This window comes from Parasteatoda tepidariorum, chromosome 2, assembly GCF_043381705.1.
Source record: "Parasteatoda tepidariorum isolate YZ-2023 chromosome 2, CAS_Ptep_4.0, whole genome shotgun sequence".
NCBI lineage: Eukaryota > Metazoa > Arthropoda > Arachnida > Araneae > Theridiidae > Parasteatoda > Parasteatoda tepidariorum.
Genome location: NC_092205.1, coordinates 103,625,743 through 103,636,103, shown reverse-complemented (window position 1 = coordinate 103,636,103; position 10,361 = coordinate 103,625,743). Strand labels below are relative to the sequence as shown.

General features: G+C 29.0%; 1 protein-coding gene across 6 annotated transcripts in view; it reads left to right on the top strand.

The window, feature by feature from the left end:
* The first annotated feature begins 3,010 nt into the window (after positions 1-3,010).
* LOC107443062 (ATP-citrate synthase) overlaps positions 3,011-10,361 on the top strand; it is an 87,190-nt gene continuing 79,839 nt past the window's right edge. Inside the window, exons 1-2 of one of the 6 annotated variants that reach the window (XM_043053237.2) lie at positions 3,011-3,396; positions 8,957-9,119. In XM_043053237.2, coding sequence (XP_042909171.1) covers positions 8,967-9,119 — 153 coding nt within the window. In that variant the 5' untranslated portion in view covers positions 3,011-3,396; positions 8,957-8,966. Of the gene's footprint in view, positions 3,734-8,956; positions 9,120-10,361 lie in introns of all 6 variants that reach the window. The other 5 variants (XM_071178085.1, XM_043053236.2, XM_043053235.2 and 2 more) reach the window with 5 other exon arrangements.

Below are 10,361 nucleotides of genomic sequence, written 5' to 3'. Positions count from 1 at the left end.
GCTCTGACGGATGCAGCACGATTTGGCAGGTAACCGGTTCACTTCTTCCGCAGAAATCGAAAATTGGCTCCTAACTTGGATCGCCTCAAAACACGAGACATTTTTTCGAGATGGAATTCGAAAATTGCCCGAGAGGAGGGTAAAAGTAGTAACCAGCGAAGGACAATACTTTGATTAATCTGTTCATTCATTTTGTTCTGAAATAAATGTATTTTTGACCACAAAAAAAAACTGACAGAACTAATTTGTACTCCCAATATATATATATATATATATATATATAGGGCCGGGATATCCTGCTTGGCAGGACTCTGGACTCTCGCGCGAGAGAACTGGAGTTTGAATCCAACCGGTCGTAAACTCCCCTTGTAGAAAATGGTGACTGGTGCATGTTAAAGCTGTCGGGTCACAAAGTCCTCCTTGTTCCCATAACAAATTATACCTCTTGGGGTACTTCATTGGAGATGAATCATTCTCTGGTTCAGGTCAAAATTACAATCTGTGGATGTATGAATGGGTCAGCCCTATAAACGGGTGTGACNACCGGGATATCCTGCTTGGCAGGACTCTGGACTCTCGTGCGAGAGAACGGGAGTTTGAATCCAACCGGCCGTAAACTCCCCTTGTAGAAAATGGTGACTGGTGCATGTTAAATCTGTCGGGTCACAAAGTCCTCCTTGTTCCCATAACAAATTATGCCTCTTGGGGTACTTCATTGGAGATGAATCATTCTCTGGTTCAGGTCAAAATTACAATCTGTGGATGTATGAATGGGTCAGCCCTATAAACGGGTGTGACGTATGGGTGTGGCAGAAGTCGAATTCTCGGCCATAGATGGCGCCACATAGAAACAAGCGTAATTTGTCTCAATGGATGACAGCAACAACAATAGATGGAGATAACCCCTCTCAAACATATATGAAAATTACGCCACTTGTGGTAGATATTATGTAGAGAAATTTGGCTCCGTTCTCGCTACCCTTTTTCTGTTAGTATATTTTGTAATTTCGACTTCTTAACTTCTCAGTCCAGTGATCTAGTCAACTTCCTGATCAATTTTTTTTAAAGTTATCAAACCATGAAAAAGAAATCGATTTCAGTATTTCTTCATTACGTAGCAAGGTCAAGGGCGATAAAGAAAATAAATGAATGCTTGTCAACTGCGACGCGCAAAAACCGAACAAAAATTTTTTGATTTCATATTTATTCTGTATTTCTTCACATTTCAACGGAATTTTATCACTCAATATTAAATTAAATTTCAATTTTAAATGCACATTTCGATTTTGTAGTTTTAATTAATTCATAATCTTACTATATCTAAAAATTTAATGATGGTCTCGCAGTTTTCCATTGCTGTTGGTACATATTTATTGACCGAAAAATCACATGGTAGAATCCAGTTTTCCCACATTAATCATCATATTGGTTTGGTTGTCATCTGCATAAAATAGATAAAAGTCGTAACTGCATCGTTTCCCTATAAATATTTTTGAAACCCTAATTTAAAGGTATTTACCCGTACTGTTATTATTACAAATTTAATTTTGTTTGTTTCCTAAATTGTTTTTATTATTATTATTTAGATTGTTTTTATTATTATTATTTAGAATAACGCAGGGCAGTCTTAATAGCATGCAGGACTTTCGGGCACAAAAATTTCTTAAACCCCTATAATATGCCATAGTGTTTAAAAAGAGCTTAAAAACTTTACATACATTAAATAAATCATTTTTAAGAAATGGGTAAGGTGTCTACCTCTACAAAATTCCAATTCCCTAGTATATAAGACATGTTAACTCGATTCTATGGTGGAGTACCTTTTCATAGATGAAGGGTTGACATAGCCGATAACATCTCGCCCCCTATATGCAATAATTTTATCAAATTTAAACACATTTTGATTACCCTAAAATCTCAAATAAGGCATTTTTAAATTATGCATAATTTAAGAAAAAAAGAAAGATGAGAAACCAGTTGTAATCCTCAAATAATAAAATTACTAGAAAAACTATGGAAGTTAATTAAAGTAATACTATTAAATAAGCAAAATAGTATAACAAATCAAAAAAAGAATAAAAAGATATGAATTATTTTTGTGATTTGTCAAACTTTGGAATTATTAAAACATCTTTTAATGCGCATATCATCCATAACCATGTTTAGAAATTGCTGTCCCATAATGCTGTGTAATTCTTACTTCAACTAATTTTGAAAAGTGGTGGTGATCAAGCAGTTTTAAAGACATTATGACTTAGCATAAAACTTGCTCGCATTATTTTATTTTAGACTGATATTTTTTTTCTTCAGGAATGCAATGATTTCTAAACATTTTAAAATTAAATATTTATGTTTGTTTGATTTGATGCGAATTCACTTTAGCAATTAAACTCAAAATTGAGTGAAAATTTAATTTTTTCTAAATTAAAAAAAAATATATATTTATATAAAAAATATAAATAAAAAAAAATATTGTTAAAAAGATTTCTTAAAAAAATTCGCTTGGTTTAATTTTTTCTTTGGTTTAATTTTTAGTTTGGTTTAATTTGTGAATTTTTATTTGGAACTTAAAATAGATTTTGGTTGCCTTTTTAAGTTTTCTTGGTGATAAAAACAAATTGGATCAAATTTCTTGTTTATAGCCCGTGCTACGTTTTTAGTTATGTGCAATTTTTTAAAAATTTTATTGTAATTTTTAAACTTATAATATCTCGAAACAAATTTTTTATTTTCATAAAAAAAAGATTAAATTTTTAAAAAAAAATATATATTTTTAAAGCTCTAAATGTTTTTTTTAAAGGTAAGAAATAAATTTATTAACAAATAAATAAAAAAGAACTCTTCAAATTTTGTTTAATCAGTTAATTTTTCCACATTTTCTTTGTGCGACGGCTTACATTGTAATTTATTTTTACTTTATTTTATTTAGCAATTCGGCTCACGATGCACTCGAAAATTATTTAATTAGACCCTCAGAGGAAAACAAGTTTGACATTCTTAGGTCATTAAAAGAGAGGGTAGTGGGGACTGGTCAGGACCTTCTCCTCGGCCCTGGACAGGGGACATTATCTGATATTTCATCTGCAAGTTTCAACACGTTCTTAACGATACCAGTTTCTATACTCTACAAGACAATGAGTTCAATAAATAAATTTATTTTAATTAACGACTCACTAAAGTTCTTTTAGTCAACTAAATTTCTCATAAATAAACTTTAATTTTCTGTCAATAGATGGCGATAGCGTTGTGACAGTAGCAAGTCGGCATACGGTGTTTTTTATTTTTTACTTGTTTCGCTTTTCGAAATCCGGATAAGAAGATATCCTCTTATAAAGAATCGTTCCAGGTCACGAATACAGCATCAGTTCATTCGCTTGACACGTGTGACGATATGCGGTAACTTTCAGAATTTAATTCATTAAAATAATCGCGAATCGAAACTCTCTTCACTATTTTAAAGATTCTTACTTCCGTAAGTATCAATTCTACGATTTTGTTTCTTTGCATTTTCCGAACTTGCTTCGACGTAGGTGAGGTGATCGGTATCTTTCGATGTGATGAAATCAAACTCTCATTATTTGCTTATCCCCATGCAGTTTCGTCCGCTAGTAAATCTTGCTGCTCTTTAATTTGATACATTGTGGATACAATTTAGTTAAGCCAGTTCGGCTATGATTTCTCCTTTGAAATTTACTTAGATAATTAAAATATATTGACAGGAGATATCTTGAAAGTATGTAAAACTCTTTTAAACTATCTGCATTTCATAATATATAATTTTTTAATGACCTGTCTCAGCTAGTTAGTGTTGTTGAATCTAATATTATTTTTTGTCATCTTTTTTATTTGTTATCCTGTAATTGTCGTTAAATTGTATAAAGAAAATATTGTCACTGAGTATTTTTCTGTCCTACTTTAAAAAAAATCTTTTTTATTTATCCTAAAAGTCATGAAGAGGACAACATTTTTTAAAAATTTTTGATTGAATTTATTTTTAAAGTTATTTTTTTCATTCTTTTTGACTTGTCCTGGCAATTTAGCTTTTGATTCCCATTAAAACACTTTGTCTTTCTTACAACAGTTGAACGTTAAATTGTTTATAAATTGCCATTAAAATAAGTTATTACATTTAGTCTTTTAAACAAACATTTTGTACGTACTATTTCTATCCATTTATTTGGTATGTCTTACAATTTTGTGTTATACTAAAGTAAGATTTTTTTTTTACTTCCTTGTTCTTATTATTTGCTAATAAGTTTGAGATACAAATATTATTTAAGTCTTTTGTAAGTCTGAAGCTTTTTAACAAGTATTTCATACTTTTTTCTTATTCATTTATTTGGCATGGCTCAAAAATTTTATGTTGATTTTTTTTTTTACTTTCTAATTTGTTAGTAAATTGTTTACAGCTTCAGCAAATAAAAATATTACATTGTTTATTGCTTTCATTGAAGTATGGTATGATGTTGATCTATATTCTATTATTTTGGATCAAAATGAAATTTTAATTCATACTTGGGAGTTATACTTTTTTTTACTTATCTGCTTAAAATTTATGAATTAGCTCAATAAATTAGAAGCTTAAATTCATTTATTAAACTAGAATTAGTTTTTTTTAAAATTAAACTTACTATATTTGGTATTATCCAAACAATAACAATAAATAAATTTAATTTCTTTGAGTTTCCTATAAATTTGTGACTAGAGTTAACATGTCTTACTTATACATACTAGTGAATTAGAATTACATTTTTGTAGTGGTAGATACACTACAGTTTTTTCTTTAACAAAAGAAAAAGAAACTTCATTTGATTCACAATTGTTGAATAAATTTGTACATGTGTTGAAATCAAATTGTGTTGTAATAAGTTATGAAACTAAGTTTAAGGTCTCTCATGTATAAACTTAAATTCAAACTAGTAAATAAACAAGTTACTAATATGTAAAGTTTTTGTGTTTCTCTATAGCGTTAACACAACAGAAAATATTCTATTTCTTTTTTGATAGCAAGTTGTCATGGCATAGGGAAATATAAAAAATCCAATGCTAAAATAAACCTTAAAAATATAAATTTTAATATTTAAATTGATTTTTCATCTTTTTTATGCCATATTTGTCCACATACTACATTTTTAATTTAGCATTAAGATTTAACAACAGTCAAAAGGTAAAGTAGTCTAATTTATTTTGGTTAAGAAAAAAAAAAACATTCTCAGTGTAGTGTGTCTACCACTACAAAGATACAATTCCAATTCCCAAATGTATAAAACGTATTAACTCGATTCTATGTTGGGGTACCTTTTCATAAATGAAGGTTGACGTGTTCGGTATGACTACCCTCACACTGGTGGCCTTCGGGTCTGATGTGTACACGCCTACCTTGACAGAAACACCCACTTCGATTTGAACACACCTATTTCATTGATCTTCATTGAACAGTTGACTTGCTACTTGTAATTGCGACATTATCTACCACCTCGTGCTATTGCTACTCGGTTTCGGTCACACACAACGCCGACTTGTATACACTCTACTGCTGATGACTAACACAGGAGAAGCCACGATCGTGAGCTTGATACTGCTCTCAGGGTCAGCATTTAAAAGTACGATAATCTTAATGCAGCTTTTCACGAAAAGCAGCAATGAATCAACTAGTGTTATCCGTTCATTGAATTCTATCACCGATATAATTCTGGTGTGGGAGTGCTGTAGTGCGTCTACCACTACAATACCAATTCACTAGTATACAAGACACATTAACTTGATTCTATGTTATGGTAACTTAACGTAGATGAAGGTTGACATTGTGGATAATTACTATCTCCACACCCAAATTTAAAGTAAAGGCTTATTAAATGCTGAGCTGATGCTCTCTATGCTGAGCTGATGGAAACATTCTGTTTTTCACCTGTCTAAGAATTGTTTTAAAAAGTTTAAAGCTTTATGAATTGGGGGACCATTCCATGACCTTGTAGAACAATATGTTGAGAAATTTTGTAACAATTTTTTTTAATTAGACCAAAAAATTTCCCAGAGAACCTGAATTATTCCTGAATTTCAGACATATTCTGTATGGCTGGGAATGACTTTTGTCTACATTTTTATGAGTTGGCTTCTGAAAAAAATTCTGAAAACGAGAATGATAAATTTTTTTTTTTGCACTGGGTTGAAAAAAAGCACATCTTTTTAACAGGGTGCGTAGCGTTTTTAAAAAGCGTTTTTTGTTAAAAGCGTTTTTTGTGCGTAGCGTTTTTTGTTTTTTAAAAGCCCTTAATGGTGCTTGTTTCATTTGATGTTTTTTAAAAGTGTTTAATTTTCTCTTTTCCAAAATGAAAATTTTCCTTACCATGTTGATTTTCGCTACGAATTATGCAGAAAGACATTGTTCCATTCAATGTTTTCACAATTAATTTAACCCCAATCTATTTCGGCGTATCCTCAGTCCGTAGCGTATGAAAACTCCATTCAATTATGATTCAAAAATTTTGACAATTGTCAAAAACAATGCCAAAACTTTTTTTTGTTGACATGACGGTTAAAACCAGATAAAACCGTCTATTGTCAAAAGCTTTCCAATTCCTACTTAATTATGATTTTTTTTAAAGTGCTTAAAAATTTTATTGGAGTGCTTAAAAGGTGTTTATTTTTTTGTTGAATAATATGGCTATGCACCCTGTTTAAGGATAAATAAATTTCTATACTATTTTGAGTGTTATCTTTGAATTACAAATTGTAATTGTAGTCAGAAGTCTTTCTTTCATGTTGGGAAATTGCTGGTGTTATTCGATCTCTTTTGTGTTTGGAAAGGGTAATAAAATTTATTATCTTAAGTTACCTAAACAGATGTAGAAATGTTTACCAAAATATTCATCTGCAAACATTTTGTCATCTCGTGGCCCCCTCATGTTAATTCTAGAGAGCAAAAATGTATTATTTAGGTTGTTAAGAACAAATGATGGACTAAAATCATCAAAAACTAGTTTATTTGGGAATGAAAGCAATTTTTTACAAAAAAGGGTGCATTCTTGTCTTATTTGACAAAAACTTATTTGTGATGATATTAATTTCTCCTACGCTTTCATTAGTGTTCGGCCAGAGTTTGAAAAATATTTTTGTTTCTCCCATTTAAAAATTTGGGAATCTTAACGTACTTTGTTGTTCAGTTTCCAAATTTTGTTGATGACCGTCAAGAAATGAAAAGAAAATTCATGAAAAGGGACCCATCCGATTAATATAACTCATAGCCCCTTTTGGGCATATTTTATGAATGAGGTTTTTAAGGTTAATTTTTCTCCAACAAGATTTTCACAGAATGTTCAGTGTGGGAATTTAATCACTACTCTAGACCCTCGATGATTTGCCAAATGCTAGAGTCTAAACCCACTGGGCTGGTTGCACTAAGATAAAACCAAGCGCACCAGTTGCCAAAAGTGGGAAAATTCAACAAAATTAGCCTAGTAAAGTGAGGTAATTTTTTTCTGAGTGTTTGTGGCTGCGTAAGTTAATTTTATGTATCTCTACATACCAGAGATGATTGTGCTCCGGAAAAAATCCCTGATTTTTCGCTAACCGCAATCCAGAAGTTTCGAGAAATCATCGATCACATTTATGTGTACAAATTCTTGTATATTTTATTTAAAAATATTAGAAATACTTGGCATCTCTTTCATTTGTAAATATTTTTTTCTAGTAGAATAATAAATATGATTAGAGATAAAAGTAAACTTATACATAATTATTCATTTAAATTATGCTGTATATAATTTATTTTGAATTTCATGTTTCGAAAATATCATTGATTTAAATTTATAAAGACGTTAATTTTTTGAAATGCATCATTAAATGATTTTACTCGAAAAATCTTCAGGATTTTTGAGTTGGGCTCACTTACATAACTTCAACTGCATAAATATTAAGGTTATGTAGTATAAAATTATCCCTGATCTTACATATAGAAATTTTTTAACATTCTCAGATATTACTTTGCCAAGATTTTTTACATAACTTGAAAAATTTTTTAAGAAATTAATTGGACAAACATTTGTTTCATGTGTGCCACATTAAGTAGGAGAATTCTTCAGTTCTTTCTGTGTTAAAATCAGTTAAGAATTTTTTATTGGCACTTTTATATCAATTTTTTCATTATTTCACAGAATAGGGAAACTTTTTTCTTCTTCTTAAATTCAAAAATCCTCGCGTTAATNCAAAAACCCCTTTTTGCCGGCAAAAACTCCAACCCTGGTAGAAGCATTAAGAAAAGTTGAGTTGAGAAAAATCATTTTTCTCAAAAAATAAATAAATAAAAAGGTCTTTTTTTTATTTAATTTATATCAGATTTTTTTGATTTTTATATTTACATATCAAAACTCAGATAAAATGTATTAAGTATTAAAAATGTTTGATATTATATAAAAAAAAAATATAACTAAAATAATTTCTGAATGAAATGGTTACTATTATTTCTATAACTTATCTTTAAAAAATTAAAATCATAATTATTATGTTCAAGTTCAGCACTGAACTCTCTTGTAAATTTGCAAAGATAAAGACAAAATTTCATCATTTAGGCATCAAATATAAATGCTTAAATGACGAAATAATTTTGAACATTGAATACTAATATACATAACATTTCCTGCCTTGATAATAGCTTCAATGTCAATAAAATCCAACTTTGAAAAAAAATCACAAAATAAAATGCTTTTAATGTTGTTAGGAGTAAATTAATAATTTAAAAAATATTGACTTATTCAATGATTACTGAAAGGAAAAAAAAGTGATTTAGGTAAATGACTTTTTTTAAAAAATAATCAAGTGGTTTAAATCAAGCCTATCCTGCCCTCGTTGATTTTTATATTAATTTTACTTTCACTTTTTGTGTTTTCTTTCATCTGTTCAGAATTTATATGTGTTGTTTTCTGCTTATTTAATAAGGATTTTTTTAAATATATTTTAGATAATAAGCAATGTCTGCTAAAGCTGTGAGTGAAGCTACTGGTAAAGGCTTATTGAACAAATTTTTATCTACAAGTTGTGCGGTAAAAAGTCAATATGCTGTGATAAATGAAAATTCTGAATGGCAACAAGTTGTAGATGAAAATCCATGGCTTTTGAAAGAAGTAAGGTTTTTACGACTATTTTGAAGCTTCAATCTTGTATTAAAAGTCAATATGTTGAAATTTGATAATTCTTATGGGCATGTTATTTCTTTTTTGGAATTGAGATATTAATTTCATTTGTAAGAAATAGTTGAATTAGCTGCAGTGAATCGCATCATTGCATTACTACGAGAAAGATATTTTTGCTATCTACAGTTACATTTTGAAAGGCAGAAATTGTTTTGTTCATGTTTATGCATAATAAGTTTATTTGTGGAAGTTAATTATTATTATTTTTTTTTTGGAGACATATTGTAGTGCAAATATTTAGACTTTATTAAAAGATAAATATTTATTTCAAGCTATGAAGCATTTATTCAATTTTACGTGTACTCAGCTTTTTGTTTTTCATGAACAGATTAAAGTTAGAAAGTTTTTATCAATTTCTAAAAATTCTGGAAAATGTCAGGTAGGCTGGAAAATGTTGCATTAAAATAATTTTACAACTTCTGAAAGTTTCAATCACAGCCTTTATCTGGAAATTTCTTAACAATTATCTTTATAAATTTAAAATTTTTCTTTAAAAACTATTTTTGTCTCATATATTTTTGGAGATTGTAAAATTTTTTTTTCCTTCTACCCATTTCTTTCTCTTACTTTTTCTTTTTTTTCTCACTATTGTTACTTTATATTGAAAATTTTTAACTTTTGTACTCATTTTGTCATGAAAATAATTTTTTCTCCTTTGTTAAATAGACTTAATGCCATAAGTATAACAATTATGTTATTTAATACAGATAAAGTTTTCTGTATCATTTTAAATATCTTTAAATGGCAATTTTATTTTCAAAGTCATCAAACAAATCTCAACTTAAAAATTTTTAACCAAAAGTATGAAATTTTTCTTGAAAAATTGGCCTGTTTTAAGTTAGCATACAAATTTTATTATTAATTACTTAAGCAGGAAAAAAGAAAAGACAGTGTTTGTGAGTTGCACATACTTCTATCTTTTCCTTGTGAATGACAACTTTTTGACCTTGAATGAATTGAAATCTCTTGGAACAGAGTGCTTTCTAAGAGACAGCAGGTGTAAAAATACTTACCTTTCCTTGATTGATATTTTTACAACTTCTGAATTCTATTTTTTCTAGTCATAAAAATAATCATCCTGAGATAAATGAATAAGTTTAGGAAAATTTTGTAATAATAGATTCATTTATATAAAATCTATTTTATTTATATATATATACTCTTCCGACATCA